The 18514-nt window shown below is 36.4% G+C and overlaps 1 protein-coding gene across 7 annotated transcripts in view; it reads right to left on the bottom strand.

The window, feature by feature from the left end:
* Window positions 1-18514, bottom strand: part of LOC117394454 (tensin-3-like) — a 178186-nt gene that overhangs the window by 101656 nt on the left and 58016 nt on the right. The window contains exon 1 of one of the 7 annotated variants that reach the window (XM_059014988.1): window positions 7151-7268. The exons of the other annotated variants lie outside the window; for them this stretch is intronic. Within the exon in view, the coding sequence (XP_058870971.1) occupies window positions 7151-7162 (12 nt within the window). The 5' untranslated portion in view covers window positions 7163-7268. Of the gene's footprint in view, window positions 1-7150; window positions 7269-18514 lie in introns of those variants that run through there. 7 annotated transcript variants of the gene reach the window in all.

The raw sequence follows: 18514 nt of genomic DNA, 5'->3' as shown, positions 1-18514 counted from the left end.
TGCCCAGACTGACCTGTGTGTTTGTGTTTTGTGTTCATGATTTTGTTTTTGTATACCTGTTTTATTTGGCTTTGTGAGCAGTGTTTTCTTTTTGTTAAAATATTTTATTTATTTTATTTAAAAATAAACGGCGTACGCTGAAAAAAATGTAAATGACATAAATTTAGTTAATGTCACATTATCAGCTAATGTCCACTCCTTTCTTGATATTTATAAATATTGTAATTATATATATATATACATATATATATATATATATATATATATATATATATATATATATATACACATACATATATATATATATATATATATATATATATATATATATATATATATTAAAACACATGAGAATGTTCTAATATAATTATAAGCCAAATACATCGGATTTACAGTGTTTTTCCATTTCTTTCTTGTCTCTAAACAAGTGCCTCCTATGTTTTCTTTCTTCGTGCTTGCTGTAAACTTTAAATTTCAGTGACCGCACACGAAACAAAAAAAAAGATCAGGTAGTGAAATTCAATCCCTCTCCTATCCAATGATATGTGTTTCCAACCTGTATGGCAAAGTATGGTGCCCCAGTAAGTCAATAAAATAAAGTGCTTTTTATCGTGTTTACCCGATCACAGGCCCAGAAAGACACTTTAGTATGATTGTGTTTACACAATCACGGTCCTTAACACTAGAACCGCTGGATTTTCGAACTACCTAGAACCGCCACAAGGGTCACTTTGACCCATAAATTTTTAAACTGCTTTGTTATGAAAATGAAAGACAGGTGTGAACGGGTACATGTACACACAAAACTATAAAACCGAAATCATTGTTTCTAATACTACATAAAAAGAAAATCTAACACTACTTCCGGTATGACGGCTGCATTGCTCTATGGAGGAGCGTACGCGTCTGCCAGCTGTGTTGTAAACACAGACGCAGTTCCATTGGACACTATTGTATAATAACGTGTAAACTGGTACATACAAACCTGTAAAACCGATATGTTTTTTTTCGAAAAAGTAATATAAAAAAAGAATATATTAAATATGTTTCATGTTAGGCACATAAGTTGTTATCTTACCTGTCATTTCAGTTTGCTGTATGCATCCGAGTGCAGCTTGCCGTATTCCAATCAAAATGACTACTTTCAAGATTAAATATTTCCTGAAGCCAGCATTACACTTCAGCCATTAACACCAGACAGAAGGATATCTACATCATCATATGGAAGGAAACGTAAATGGATGGAGACACATATGGATCACATTAGTTTACTGTAAAGCTATGTCTTAGTTGGTGCTTATCTTGGCAAGTGCCGGGTTCAAATCAGCATGAAGTTTTAACATCTACTCTCGTGTAATGGAAATCATAACCAGCTGCAATTGTGGAAAAAAACGAAGGATTGTTGTCTCCCAGGTACATTGAAAAATAAGCAACTCGGCTTTCACTGAGTTTGCATCTTGACAAATCCACAATCATAGCAATCTGTCTCGTAGTCAAACTACAAACAAAGGGGTTTTATAATAAGTCATTTGCATTCCTCCAAACGTTTATGTATTTTTTCAGACATTTGTCTATGCAGTATAAAAACGATCAATGGGGCAAGACGCTCTTTATTGATAAAACAGCCTTAATTAAACTGTAGATTGCCTAAATAGAAACACAGATTAATTATTGATCAATCCTGTTAAAACATGCTTACTTTAGCTGCCTTTTCAAACATATATAATTCTATAATATATATGGAAAATGAATTTATACTAGAAAAGCCAGTTTTTAGACTTTATTAAAACCTGACGGTAGTGAATTTGAGGCTTCAGACAGCAGTGCAGAGTTCCTCCTCCTGCGGCTTTTCCCCAGACCCAGCTTGTATGTAGAATGTCAAAATTTAGAGTAAAAAGTTCAAGTTTTTATTTTATTCTCGAGTGGCCCTAGGGCTCTTCTGTAATATCCAGTGTTCTTTAAGGTAAAAACTTTTTTAATAATATATCCATTAAAAAAAAAAAAAACATTGCATACAGAATGCCATTATGATGGTTGCTAAGCGCAGTCACTTTATCTAAACTTTACCACTGATCTTTGAAAGCATGCATTTTAGATGTAATAATTAGGTGTACCTAAATTATAATATTGGTTGAAAAGTTTCACTTCGCTGAAATACATTGCTTAGCAACCTCATAGCAACAGTAATGCCTGTTAAAATACATTAAACAGTATTTTATACCACCCAAAAAATTTTTGTTTATTTGTTTTGTAGTAAGATATACCCCAATCAAGAACAATGCTCTATTATTTATTTTTAGTTTACACAAATCCAGCCAAAACAGCATACTGCTGTTATAGAAACAGTGGAAAACTGCCAACAATATGAATCTTATATGTTTAGGTGATTTAATCATAAATGAATGAATAATTGTTTTAAAAAGTCAAGATCCAAACAAATAAAATCAATAAAAAAAAATAAGACATACAAAAATAGAGAAAACTCAGTAATTTGTAATGTATACCTGTGATATACATTGTATTTCATAATGTACTAAATGCTACATACCAGTGCTCCAGATAACGTTTTGGGCCATTGAGTAATTTAGACACTATGGGCCCTATTATGATGAAATTAGTGCAATCGCAAATGCAGTGGTTAAAGTCAATTGTGTCTGCCACGTAAGAAGTGGCTTCTGCAAAAGTGTGATTCTGATGAAATTAAAAAGCCAGTGCAAGGGGCTCCCGAGTGGCACATCCGGTAAAGGCGCTCCGCGTGGAGTGCAGGATGCGCCCTATAGCCTGGACGTTGCCAGTTCGAGTCCAGGCTATTCCATTGCCGACGTGTTGACGGGAGTTCTCAGGGGGCGGCACACAATTGGCATCGAGCACCACCCGGGGGGGGGGGGGAGGGGGGTTTAGGTCAGCCAGGGTGTCCTCGGCTCACCGCACACCAGCGACTCCTGTAGTCTGGCAGGGCGCCTATGGGTTTGCCTGTAAGCTGCCCGGAGCTGCGTTGTCCTCCAACGCTGTAACTCCGTGGTGGCTGTATGGTGAGTCTGCAGTGTGAAAATAAGTGGTCGGCTGACGGCACACGCTTTGGAGGACAACGTGTGTCATCTTTGGCGCAGGGGTGGTAGCGATGAGCCGAGCTTAAATAATAATTGGATATCCTAAATTGGCAGAAAAAAAAATAAATAAATAATTGGCGACTACTAAATAAAAAAAATAAAAAAACACAGTGCAAGCCAGTTTAGTGGTGCACTGACAGCACCCAGACAATCAATGCTGAGTAGGTTAGGGAATCTGCTATCCAATCAGGGCCAAGCAACAATCCCTTTAACCCTTTGCGGTCCATTTATTCAGCGCGCGTCAGGTCCAATTTATTTTCACACACGCAGTTTATTTTAGACGCGCTGTTTAAAAGTTGTTTTTTTTTCACAGTAAAACAGGTTTAAAAGGCACTGCATATCAACAGGACACTCAGTACTGCATCTCCAGCACCGCCCACCCCTCGTTCGCTATATTTTTCAAATAACTCTTAATAATAGTACATACCGATAAATCATCTCTTGATCACTCGTTTTATCACCAAACTCCTCAATAATGCGATCCAAGTCGTTATTTTATTACTATAACATCTAATAAAAGCTCTGCAAATGTGATATTCTTTGAGCTCTGGATGCGGAAGCAGCTATCTTGTTTGTTTATGTCCATGTTATCTATGTGGTGTCGGGTCTATCAGTATTCATGAGATACGCCCCCTTTTTTTTCAGCTTCTCTCGGCTCCTATCGGTCTCACTCGGCCATTGAATGGTTTTCTCGGCTTTTTCCGGAGAAAAAACGACTAGAGACTTGTTTTTTGAGTCTTTTTGATGATGTCGGACAGGGTCCGACATTGGACCGGAAAGGGAAAATTGCGATGTCGGACCAGGTTTAAAGAGTTAAGAGACAGAATGCGCTTGCATCAACGGCTCTGATTTCGAGCGGCAGTAGCACAGAGCAAGAACAACCAGTGCATGTCATGTTGTTTGTCCCATCCAGGAATTTATTTTATTTGTACTGAGTCAAAAGAAAAGAAACATGCTATTCAGGTCTAAAATCTTAACTGCGTTTAAAAAGTAAGCAGCAGGTTGTTTAAAGCGTGCTAGATCGTACCTGTAGTACTGATTTAACTTGGATACAACTGACAGGAATACTAGATTTTAGCAACCTAAATCAAAATAACAATGCAACACTGACTTTGTCCCACCTCCTACTGTACAGTACAGGTCACAGAAAAGCCAGTTCAGACGCACTGATAGGCTGATGAAAACATTGTCATGTGAACAGTAAACAAGAAAGTTAACCGCTTTGGAGTATTTTTTTTTAATGGTATTTGTCTAAAGACTTTCTTTTCTTTTTTTACTTTTCTTTCTTTGCTTTCCTCTTTCTGCGTCAGTCCAAACGCACGCAGTTGCTACTTAGCACTACTTTGCTACTTAGCACTACTTTGCTTTTCATAGTGTGTTCAGCTGTTAAAGTTCCTGATTGCGCCACTAAATAAACCTGGTTTCAGTGCTCAATTGTCTATTTGGGACCCCATTGCGCTGTCATCAGAATTGCTTCAGCGAATATGTTAATGATATGCCCCAAAATTTATGCCGACCCGTGGCAATGGGACAAGCGCTTTATAACGGCGCAAGACATGTCTTCAGAATACCATTTCAGCGCAGTGTTTTTTTTACATCTTTGCTCCTTTTTTGTGCCACAGAATCGGGGGCAAGCGCTGTTGTCACTTGCAGTTGTTGGGTGATTAAAATGCAACATTACTTTAAAGTCATAAGTAATATCCTAGTTCAGGCCCTATACTCTACCGCCTTGACTACTGCAACTCCCTCCTGGCCGGCCTCCCTGCTTCCGCTATCTGTCCACTCCAGCTCATCGAAAACTCTGCTGCTCGCCTTGTCTTTTATCTTCCTCGTTTATCTGACGCTACTCTGTTGCTCCCCTCCCTCCACTGGCTCCATATTGCCGCTCGTGTCCAATTCAAAACTCTTGTACTCGCCTATTGCTGTCTCACCTTTTCTGCCCCCCCTACCTCCAGACTATTATTTCTCCCTAAACCCCCTCTCGCCCACTCCGCTCCTCTGCCACCAGCAGATTAGCTGTACCTCCCCACCGCTCCCCCGCCTCCAGAGCCCGCTCCTTCTCCACCCTTGCCCCTCAGTGGTGGAACGACCTACCCATGGATATCAGGACTGCTCAGTCCCTGACCACCTTTCGGCGCCTCCTCAAGACACACCTGTTCAGACAACATCTGTAAACCTCGCATCTCTCGACTATACTGGATTATATGGTACCCAATTGTATCATAATCACTCTCAAACATAATTATTTGCTGTCTTTTTTATTTTCTCTCATTTGAATTTGCTCTTATTTACTACTGATTTTATTGTATTTTATAACTGCTCTTATCGGTAATGTAATATTTTGTAATGTGATACTTTATAACAACTGTAAGTCGCCCTGGATATCTGGACATCTGTTAAGAAATAAATAATAATAATAATAATAATAATAATAATAATAATAATAATAATAATAATAATATTTATACTTTCAATAAATACTATACATAACTTATGAGCTATGCATTAACTACAGTCTGTAATGTTACTTTGAACTACTGTACAAAAATGTTGTCTTACAATAAATATGAAACCAATAATTATTCTTATTTACTTTATTGACCACAAACAATTTGACTGTGAAACAAATAAACACAGAAACAATTTTTTAAAAATATATTCTAACGCTGCAGATCGAATATATTTAACAAAAGACCTGCGTGCAATATATTTCTAATATTAAAAAGTAGTAACACAGCTCACAACACACAATTCTCCACTCTCTGAATCCTCACAGACTCAAACACCTGATACACCCTCTTTTATCCCCCCAGACACAGAAAACACAAAGTTACAAGTATGTGAGGCTTCGACCAATCATCACCCACTGACCTTTAACTAACAACAATGTAATAGATAGATTACCACGCTCCTCACCCAGTCCTGTACAGCCGCATTCACATGAACAGTACATGGTGACCCCCATGTAGACTGCCTGATCCAGCGTCAAGTCCCAGCACCCTGCCGCATGGTGCAAGCAATCAAGTCTTGCAAGTTAACAGTTCCGGAATGCAATACAATTGGTCCACCTGCACTCGCTGCTACAACATTGTATTGCTTATTCATTGCCTTGCTATAGCAATATAAAGCATCCCGGCTCTCTCCAAACACATATTGTATTTATGATATAGATTTACCTTCCAAAACTTTGGTTGACAGATAGGTAAACTGGTAGGTTAGGTTGAGGGGGATTAAGACGGCGTGGAATAATCCAGTCGCTTTTTTCACCAGTCACAATCACGCATTGCCAGTGAATGGATTCAACCTTCATTTTTTTAAAATGAAAATCCAGATGTATTGGTCATGTGTTTCTTGCAGTTTCCAGATCCATTCTCTAGCTACCGCATGCAGTATATTCACAACTGACCATTGAGACGACAGGAACCAACAAAGTACAAGAACATGCAAACTCAAGCTGTGCAGCAAAATTGCTATGCTTCTTTTTTTTTTTACGCATTCAATTTAATCATGCAAAATTTGCGATGCTATATACTGTATTATATTGCATTTTTTAATTAGTTAATCCATGACAATACATGTTTTACCCAGGATTTACCCAAGATAGTCCAACTTCTGTATTAATTTTAAAAGTTGGGTGTGCTTTCTACCCACCCATAGCTTGGTTTGATTGAAGCCCAAGGTCAAGTGACTTTGTCCAAGGTTAGCCTCGGTATTTAGACCAAGTGTTTCCAAGCAAAAGTCATAACCATTGTACAAAACAATGAATTCTCCTGAAGTGTTGTACTGTATAGTGCGTATATAAATTTAACTTGAAATAGAGCCTGCTGACCTTGATAGAAGCAAAACCAACACAGGGTTGTGTGTTTTACATACAACTTTAAAATAAGGAAAACAAATTGATACATAGGAAATAAAACTTTAACCAAAAGCTTACGGCTGATTGAATTTTTCTTAAACATGTTACAAATTCTACATTACAATACGCAAACATACAGAATATCTTTGTGGTTAACAAAAGTGAGATAGCAAATGGGTCCTACCAGTGCAAGCATTATGTCCCTCTGTATCCAGTTTCTTTTCTTGACAGACAAGATGCAGTTTTATGAAGTAAGTTGTTTCATACATCAATCTAAAACTCACAGCTAAGGACTTCTCTTTAAAGTCTTCTGAATTACTATAACCCTGATCTAAACTGTCTCTTTAGAATTTTTTTTTTTTTTTTTTTTATCTTAGACTGAATTGTGTTCTCCTTGATAACTTTGCCCAAATGTGAAGCAAGCCATAGAAGGCTATGTTCTCACTTCACCCACACAGAGTGCTTACAGATCTACTCGTCAATGAGATAAGCCTCTTATTTTCAGCAGCCCATTCCTTTTGTTGCGTGTCAGTAGGTCCAATGTTTCCGCCACTCTTAAATGAAATGATTTAAGAATGTTACATTATAACCTATGACTCTATAATCACCTTAAACATGACTTGAGTCATGTGAGGTATTAAGTTTCTTGTTCACGGAACTATTCTACTCAGAATCATTCTCATCAGGCACTAACAAGTTCTGTGAGTAATCTGCCCATGCAGACAGAAAACACTATCCCACACTTACTAGCGAGGTAACCATTAATGCTAAAGCTCCATACATTCAAGAGATAAAAGTAACCAAGCTCACATTTCTGCAGTTATTTAAAAATGTAAAAATGTAATTAAAACTGTACTGTATTTATTCTTTTTCAATTTTTTTTAACTGTCCAAATACTTTTGTCTGTGACTGTGTGTGTGTGTGTGTGTGTTATCAGCGAGAACTACCAGAGACTCTATACAGGAGGGATAGTTTACTATTGGTGTAAATCAGCCAAAAGCATCATTTCACTTTTAATTTGTAGTTCCCAACACTCATAGGTGAAATGAAGAAAGTCAATACATGTCATACAGTAAGAGAAATAAGTCACCAAAGGAAGGTACAGATGTCCTTCTCCTTTTTCTCCTGTTTTTTTTGCAGATTTTTGCAGACCCCAGGCACTTTTATCCATGCATATGTATATTACAGGACCTCCGAGTCTAATGACAATTAACTTGTTTTGTCAACATGGAAATATATTAGAGAACACATTTGTTTTGATGTCTATATCATTTATATTAAATTATTTATTTCTGTTTTAAAATGGAACATTTGCCTGCAAAAAAATATCTGTTTTAATATAATATAAATATAAAAAAAAGGTCTGGCATGCGTAGGCTTTGATGAAACTATAACCTTCAGTTTGCAATCGTGTTGTGTTACTGTCAGTGCTACACGATTAGTTGAGAAAACAAGCAGTATTTTGAAAGATGAAATCAGCCAGCTGAGCATTCTTGGGACTTTGTTATAGCATCATCATTCTGAGATTCTGATCTTGATCTCTGAAAAAAAATTGGTTTCCTGTCAGTGTAACGCTCATTGTGGTCCCTATTGGCACAAGGAAGTACGGTTCCTCTCAATACTGGTTGATGAAAGTAACACTATTTGTGGTCCCCACTGGACAAAAAGGAACATTAATTTCTGAGAATTAGCTATGCTGAAGGATAGCCTATATATTTGGTAAAAGTTAAACATAATAGATAAATGCATTAATAAATACTGAAATAAATGAATACATAAATCAATACACGAGATGCCACCTTCGCCGTGAAGTCAACTCTGGTCTTAAAAAAAAGTACACACTGGGTAGCTATGCTTCCAAAACAAAAATCACTTTATGTTGCAACAAAGCTGGAAACTATACTGATCGTTTGAAAAAGTAGTAACGCAGGCACATCTTCTTTGGCTTGTTCAGCAACCATGCGGCAAAGCAAAATTGATTAAAGAAAAAACAACAACAACATTTTTCATGTCGGGTTGATAAAAACTCCGTTTGGGATTCTTCCATGTTGGATTAAGATTTGGTGCACTTTGAAACAATTGATTGATTGAACGTCAGATTGATTTTGAATAAAAGTTCAGCTTCAATTTTGGATTTTTGCTTTTTGTACTGTGTTTTAATTCTTTAACGAAAAGGATAAAGCAAAGGCAGAATACTGCATACATGAGATGAACAGATACATGTCATTCTACTTTTATTCACAATATCACCTCATTAATTTACTAACAGTTTATCATTCATTTTGATTGTCCTTTCTCTATAACGAACCCCTCGATATAACGAACAAAAGGCTTGGACCCCAACAGGTTCATTATAGCAAGAGTGTACTGTATCACACAATAGCCCATGCAGTATTCTGTATATGCTGTTACCATGACAACAAACCCCTAAACTGGAAGAAATATATTCTGGTATCAGTTACGTTCATACATATGTACAGGGCTACATTTTTTTAATTTTTTTTATCAGACTTCTACCTAACTTCTCGTTAGTTTTGAGCATGCAATGCACTCATGCATTATGGCTCAAAAATAACTTGAGACATTACTGTGTGGTAATATATTCTGGCCCATATATTGTCTCTCTCTCTCTTTCTCTCTCTCTCTATATATATAGTGACATATAGCGTGTTCTCTCTTTGCGTCTCTGTCACTAGTAGTTCCCCTACAGCGATGTATCAATCTACCAAGGTGATCAGCTGGTCGGTGTCTGAGGGGTATCCTTGGCCGATCCACCGCCGCAATCCAGGTGGAAGTCCCCTCAGGACAATCGACAATTTCAGCGGCTGAGTGGCTCGGGCTGTAACCATTTCCTGGTGAGGTGGATCAGGTCGAATATCTGGGACTGCAGTGCTTCGTCCGGTTGGTAACTCCAGCCGTGGAATTTTTGGGCACGGACTGCGGTCGTGAATCCAAGTCTGACCAGTGTCTTTGCTTTCAGTTTACTATAGTCACTAGCATGATCCGGTTCCAGATCGTAACAAGCTTTTTGGGCATCAGCTAAAAACGGTGCCAGTAACCAAGCCCACTGTGCAGCCGGTCAGCCTTCTGTCAGCAGTGCATTCAAAGGTCTTCAGGTACACTTCCAAGTCGCCTGTATTTCTAATTTTCCTTAAATAATGATTTGCTCGAATGGGGTTGGGACACTGTGGTAACAGCACTGATCTTCTCTGTCAGTGCCACAAAGTCCCATTGCAACATTTGTGTTGCCCGTAGCTGTTCCTCCTGAAGCAATTGGTTGGTTTCCTGTTGAACCTTCATTGCCTGCTGTTGATTTTGGGAAGCCCTGCTGATTTTGAGTAGCTTCCTTCATTGCCTCCTGCTGATTTTAAGTAGCTTATTATTTATTTCTTAGCAGACGCCCTTATCCAGGGCGACTTACAGTCGTAAACAAAAATACATTTCAAGAATCACAGTACAAGTAATAATACAATTAAGAGCAAGATAAATACAATGACTGTGGTATAAATACAATGACTTTGGTAGCTTCCTTCATTGCCTTTTGCTGATTTTGAGTAGCTTCCTTCATTGCCTCCTCTTGATTTCAGAAAGCCCTGCTGATTTTGAGTAGCTTTCTTCATTGCCTCCTGTTGATTTCGGGAAGCCCTGCTGATTTTGAGTAGCTTTCTTCATTGCCTCCTGTTGATTTTGGGACGCCCTGCTGATTTTGAGTAGCTTCCTTCATTGCCTCCTGTTAATTTTGGGAAGCCCTGCTGATTTCGAGTAGCTTCCTTCATTGCCTGCTGCTGATTTTGTGTAGCTTCCTTCATTGCCTCCTGCTGATTACGGGTAGCTTCCTTCATTGACTCCTGTTGCACTCACGTAGCCTCTTGCTGGATTTTATTTATCTCCTGTTGTGCTACAGTGGCTTGTAGAAGCCATTGTACTACAGCTTGCTTTAGACAATTAGTGGTATGCCCGCTTTCTCCACACGTAGGACAATGCGCGTTCTCTCTTTATGTCTGTCACTTTTCCCGGGATAATTGACAATGTCTTCTTTGCAAACAGCACACAAGACAATAGCAGGTATGTTTTTAAACAGAACGTTACCTGTACGTTTTATTATTTGCAACAAAACAAAACAAAAACCTAGCTCTGTGCTGGAACTTTTACTAAACCCAACCAACCAATCAGACGGCTAAGATATTTGCTAATTTAACACAACAATATTCCATCGAACACAGAAACAATGCATTTAATAAATATAACTCTATAAGGATTCAAACCTTTTCAGCTGTCTCTGGGTCTATACACAGGACCCAGCCTTCACATAAAACCCTGTTTATATACAGTATCTTCCTGGCTGATTACAGGTAGGTGTGCCTTATTAAGAAACTCTGGGTTTCTCACCACCCTGACGCCGACCACACCGCTTTCTGGGAAATGTAGTCCTGTTCTCCCTACTTAAAGCCATCAGGACTACATTTATCTTTTCCCAGTCACTTCTCTTAATTTACCACAAAGGGTACAAACTCTGCAATATTCAGGGTCCTATTTACACTCTTTCTATAACCCTTCAGCATACTTTATCACAATATACATATAAATACAATGTAACAAGTATATTGACACAGAAAGGGATCCGTATAACCAGCACTAATGACACACAAAAATAAAAATGTATGCGGTATTCTCTTATATGATTAGTTTTAATAATGTTTCTTTAACTGTTCATTCTTACACTGCAGTCATTCAGCACCTATTATATATGATTAAATAACCCACATAACTGGGCATGAAGTTCAAACAAACCTGTTTAGATAGATATTGTATTACAATAAGATGAAGTAATAAAACATTTGAAAACAGACTTAGTCATAATAAACTTCTGCTACAGTGCATATATACTGCTGTTACAATGCACATTGCATAATAAAAACATATACTGTAGATATATATATATATATACACACACACATACATATATATATATATATATATATATATATATATATATATATATATATATATATATATATATATATATATATCGTCACAAATGTTGTTTGCTTACAGAATGAGATATGTTTTAATAAGCAGCCAGTTGACCTGTGGAAGAATGAGGGATTCATCCCTGTGCTATTAGAATAGACATAGATAGCATTTGCAGACAATTGTCTTGGCAACTCCTTTAGCCGCACTGTCTGGACTGTCACTTTCTTGTGGATTGGTTTGAAAAAATATTGCATTTTTAAACACCACAGCCCCAGATATTATCAGACCTTGTAGATGATTTCCACCGTTTTATGCATTTCAAACATTTGCTGTTCATTTATCAGACTTTGAATTTCAACAACAATCAGTGAACTTGCTTATATAGGTCTCCTATATTAAAAAAAAAAAGAAAAACATTATTGTCATGAGAATTGCAAAATAATCCAAGCAGAATCACATGACAATTTCCAGAAAATACTGCCTGCAGAATTAAACAAGTATGTCAGCAACATACATCCCCATGAATATGAAAACAGTTGATGACCATGGTGCATATCAACAGTATGTAGACAATAGCAATGTTCACGCTAGGCCACACCAATGACCCCCTGAAATAAAAAATGTCCCGCTGAATTTCTCTTAACACACCCGTGTGTCCCCCTTCCCAGACCAGACACAATACCAATATGCAATAAATTAATGCATTTTGTATTAGCATGACATGTCTGACACTGACAGGCTCATTTTTTTTACTTGTTTGTTTACACTTGCGTTTTCATAATTAAACTCCAGTGCCATTATTTTCCAGTCCAGTAGAATGTGCTCACACCCTCCTTGGTTACAGTTAGTTTCACAGTAAAGTCTGGACGACATCAGGCTTGTTAACAACATGGCCCGGCGCAAATATAACCTTGTATCCCTGTTACACCCAGCCATTACTTCTGGAAGAATAAGTAATCAGCTTCGGCAGTGACTGCTGAAATGTAGGCTATTATGTTTGTGCTTAAAAATACTGTGAAATTCATCCGCTGTAAATGTATCTATTTACTAGACAAAATATCTGATATTTGGAGATATGGAGTGACCTAGCAAGTGAATGGGAGAAATGTGTACTTCTGCATACTGCAGTACAGTTTATAGACAAATAGCAGTAGATTTGTGAAATGAAAACCGCATCATTGGTTAAAAAAAGGAGCCTACAGTAATGTTATAAAATATGTGAAAATTGTCTTTTCTATGACAAAAAATGCTAAAATTCCGGGCCATAATAATTCAGTATGTGTTAAGCACCAACTGTCTCTTGGCCATTTCGCCAGTAGGCCTATAATGGCATGATAATATATATATATATATATATTATATATATTTATATATATATATATATATATATATATATATATATATATATATATATATATATATATATATACAGTGTATGTGATTTTATACAGCACTGTATATATGCCTACAATAAATCTTGCATTGAGAAAATACCACTGGAATCGGAATAAAAGAAATTATTATGTAATACATTTCATGTGCAGTCATGGTTTTGGTAAGTAGCATTTTCAAAACATCCTTATTAAAATATGTTAAAATATAGCAAATCCACAAAACCAACGAAATACATATTGTATATTTAACATTTTATTTTTAGTGTTTTGTGTAAAACGGGCCATCGTTTAACCTTAAAATTTTTTAATTCAGTACCTGAAGCAGATATACGCATTTATCATATCAACAATATAAAAAATAAAGCAATATGTAAAAATAAAGCAAAAATTGTTTTAAAAACTGTCCAAATGCCATTTTTTATATGGAAATTGTCAAAATAAAGGGGCAACTGGAAGGTAAGAATTTACCAGTCAGGACAATGGCATTTAAATACGACTACTATTAAACTGGATCTGTTGGTAATGTGGTTTCTTCTAATGCAGCGATTTTTCAAAAATTCTGAAATGGCGGACAACGCATTTTACTTAGTACCACTTGCCAATCTATTGCAAACTTTTGTCATGTAATCAACGTTTAATCACTAACACCAGACTGATGTGCTGTGACAGAGCGTTCAGTGCACACATGACTAATTTACATATTAAAAATATGTTTTAAATAAGCCCTGTTGTTTAAATGTCATATAAACAGTTGGGCGATTACTGCAGTCTGTCTTTGGGATAAAAAAAAATATATATACATATTTTAAAAAACTAAAAGCCTAGTCTTTAACTCATTTTATTTCCTCTGTGTGTTCGTGCCTGCAATTCGATATTTATTTTTTTCAATGATCCGATTTAAAGTTTATTGTAACTTAAGTACTACTATTAGTTAATTTCAAAATACAGAATGTATAGCCAATCAGAAATCAATTGCCAAGCGGTCTAATTTGACAAGCCGTTACGTCTGGTGTGAGAGTAAGAGTTTTCAGCTTTCAATCCAGTGAACAAATATGGATTGTTGGCTCAATACTAGTACACTAGCAAAGGGCGATCAAGACAAAATACCGTCAGAGATTAAAAACGCCAAAAATGTCTTGTGACTGAAGCTCTCTCCAATTTCCCTGCCATCACCAGTGATTGGTTTGGTAACAAGCAGGGACATCCATCACACTGATACTATGTAAGCGTTTTATTATTATTATTTTTTTTTAATTAGCATCAGTACTGTACGTTTTAATCACCAAGAATTTAAAAATGCCAATAACATGTTTTCGTAATGAGGTCAGCTGTAGAGATGCGTGGATAGTGAACTTTTCTTTGCCTTCTTTTCAGTAATTTTATTATCAATCAAAATACATGATTGCCACTTGCTATCACGGAATAGTCCAATGTCATTTCTCAGTGATTGAGGCTAGCACGGAGGCTTTGTTGATTTTAATTAGTAATTACAATAACATTATGTTGATGTTTCCAACAACAAAACAACCTGTTTGAGGGACTATTTTTATCAAAAAGTAAATATAATATATATATATATATATTTTTCCATTATAAACTGTAACTTTTATAATTGAATCCATCACACACTCCAAGGCTTGTGCGTTTTGTTCTATCATGTTATTGTACAGACCTTTTTTTCTGTTTTCATTTTATAATGACTGTATCTCAGATGGGGGTATGCGGTGGACTACATTTTTTGGAAAGGGGTACGCAGCTTAAAAAGATTGAAAACCCCTGTTCTAATGTGATTTGTTACAATGAATATCTTCTACTCAGTGATACACCAGCATCACTGTGACACATTTCCCAGTATTTTCCCCAGAAGTGACAGTTATTGTAGAGACACCTTGGTTGTATCTACAGCTTTACAGTTTTATTTTTTGTTCTTCAGAAACAAAAGGTCAGTAAGCTCATATTTAAAACAAACAAAAATAAGAAATGGTGGTTGGTTCCTAATCAAACATATTGCCCCCCTCACTGAAGAAAATGTCCCCCTAAAATTCTGAGAGGGAGCCACATTGACTCTCAGTCTGTAAGCCCTGGAGCAAACACTGCAATAGTATAGAATAAAAATAAACAGCATACATGTTTAATCACTATCTCAATAGCAATTCTCCTGATACATGCAAAAATGTAAGTGGGACAGATAACCACATCCCCAGAATCTGATAGTCTCAATAACTTATGCTAAATTATGTTAATATGAAGTTTCATGGCAATTAGATAATGTGAAGATTTACATTATATCTCCTTAGCATAGGGATTTCATCCATTCAAACCTGGCATTAGAAACAGAGAAGTATTATTTATGTTGCTGGCAAAAAAGAAAAAAGAAAGAAACTCCTTTTCAAGCACATTTACAACATTTAAATCTATATACATACCCCTCCCCCAAGTCTTTCTTCAATATAGCTCATATAAAAGCACCCCTAATGTATTGTGACAATCACTAGAAGAGGCAGAACTTGAAAGAACAGCTGTGAGGTCATCAAAAAACAGTGTCATGCCTGCTAGTAAAAAATGTCAGTGTGGGATATTTCAAAAGCTCTTGTATTACCTACTACAGTAGGTTGGGAGATGACCAACACATATGGACTAAGATCCAGTCCCCACATCTTCTTAAGAGCCACCTGGTATCAATATATAGCACAGAGTGCAGGGTGTAGTCGTATTAACACTGCCACAAGAAACCATGTTTAAAAAAGCATTTTTTTCTAATCATACTTATTCCTGTTCTTTTAAACTCAAGGAATTAAAGTGAGTGAGAAGCAATTCCTGTAGACAAGAATGAACAGTGTCAGGTAAATTGCTCAAAGCCCACACAGGGCTCTGTAATCGCCAGACTTTAAAAGAAAAAGACAAAAAAAAAACCAAAAAAAAACCTTGCCTTAGCCACTCAACAAGCTCCAACAGGCCAGTAGGCAGATGTCGAGGATCAAAGTGTCTCAACTGATTTTCCTCTAAACGAATTCCCTCCGGGAACATGTTTTTGTACAAGCACTAACAGCAGAGCTCAAGTATGCCTCAAACTCACTCATTAAAATTCATATATCCAGAAGGCACCACACCCCTGCTCTTTGGAAGGACTGTGTGTTACCTTTCAGTTTTCCAGTTCTGTGCTATTGTCATTTCTTTTTTTAAGAAAAACAGTTAAATTAGGTCTACATTCTTAATGACTTCCAGAACTCTTTTTTTTAAGATCACAGTTAGATAGGAATGTACTGTTATATTTGTAATCAATGTATGCTGCAATAACCTGTTACTAACTGCAATGAGAGAGCAGGGTACAATGGTGAGGTTAATATGGGTTTTAAACTGTATGCTTAAAGCCAACATGAGAGACTTTAGACTTTTGGCCTCCTTTGAAATCTAGTGAGCATCTTCCACGGTTCTAAATATGATTTGACTTGGAGTAACTCTAGTCTCATTTCATACTATATATGTTAAACTTTAGAGCAGGAGTGACCAAAGCTGGCCCTTCCATTCCTGGGGCTATATTTATCAATCGTGCATACGCACAGATGTCATTCTAATTTATCAGTCATGCGTACGCTCAGTCTAACAGAAAGTATGAGATTTATCAACATACAACTTTGCGTGGAAATGTTCGTAGGCTCACGCACACTCTGGTGATGGTACTTCAAGAAAAAAAATCTAACCTCTGTTATTCAGGATAGATACACCATTACTGCATAATGAAAAACAATTACGTGTATAGCTGAAATTTGACATGTATATACAATTAGCCTAATGTTAAAATTATTACTCATGCAGTGGTATCAAGATTGATTAATTATCACCACCATAAGTATTACAAACTAAAAATTAAACCATGTTGTTGTTAGTCCTTTCTGTCGTGCATTGTGAATTGATAAATTAATGTATTTTAAAATGATGTCATGTAAATATTATAATTTAGATATTAAATATGATATATTTATATATTGATATTTAGTATGATAAAAAAATTAGCAGAGTTAATTAAAATTAATTAGAAAAAATCTTATGGTTATAATTAGTTTAGCTAAAAACTACAAATTACCTTTTAAAACATTCTCATAATCATTTGCAAAGATTCTGTAATCTAGAGTAAAGAATTAGAATTTAAAAACTACTAAATACTGAATTGTAAAAAAGAGGAAGATGAATCTGCAACATGTCTGTGTAATGGTTGTGAACAGCAGGACTCAGAGTAGCTGCGGCTCAGACATAGTCCTACTGCAGGCTGCGCAGGTCCCCACTTTGTAGGGTAAACGTGGTTTAAGACCCCACTCGGTTGTTTATATTTTAAATGTATTTTTTTCTAATTTAAACAAATATTATCAATGTTGAGCTTAAAACATAATTTTCTATATAGATTTTGTTTAAAAAAAACGTTGGGAAGTCATGATGCCCACTTGGCTGGTGGAGAATCATAGTCCCCACTTGGTAGCATAGACGTGTGTGTGTGTGTGTGTGTGTGTGTGTGTGTGTGATGGATACTGTCAACATTGAACCCTTTTTTTCAATTACATTTTTTTTTTTACTATTTTACAAGGCTGGCTTGTGTTAATAACTTAAACTTCTCTGTGTCTGGCATCCCTAAATACTTTGAATTTTCATTATAAAATGCATCATAAAATGTATAGCACTTTACAGAAATGCCTTGCCTTTGTTAGAAATTAGACAGATAACAAGTTTGTACTAAAAAGAAATTGTCCTTTATGTTTCAAAACATAAAAATACATAGTATATTTGAATTAACCCACAATATAAAGCTTTGCAAGGTTTTCAGGCAAGAAATATATAGTATCACTAATGCAGTTCAGTACATTTAATTTATTCATTGGTCAATCTACAAGCCAATTACCAGCAAGTTCCCATTAACCTACTTCAAACGCAGTGCTGCCATGCTTTCGAATTACTGTCCGTCGTTTCTTTGGTTACATATCCCCGCCGGTCATATCGATTTTGTGCTTACCTTCACATTATGGATTCGACAGGAAAATAGCCTTACAGGAATCGTCCAAAACCACATCCATCTTACAAACGTTGCAATGTATCATTGCAGCCATCCTTCATTCCAGTTACTCTGTTGTCAAACGTTCTTCGTTCCATTGCTTCATGCAAAACTCGCAAGATAGGAATGTAAATTTAGT

The sequence above is a fragment of the Acipenser ruthenus genome, chromosome 3, assembly GCF_902713425.1.
Source record: "Acipenser ruthenus chromosome 3, fAciRut3.2 maternal haplotype, whole genome shotgun sequence".
NCBI classification, from domain to species: Eukaryota; Metazoa; Chordata; class Actinopteri; order Acipenseriformes; family Acipenseridae; genus Acipenser; species Acipenser ruthenus.
This window is presented reverse-complemented; position numbering and strand designations above follow the sequence as displayed.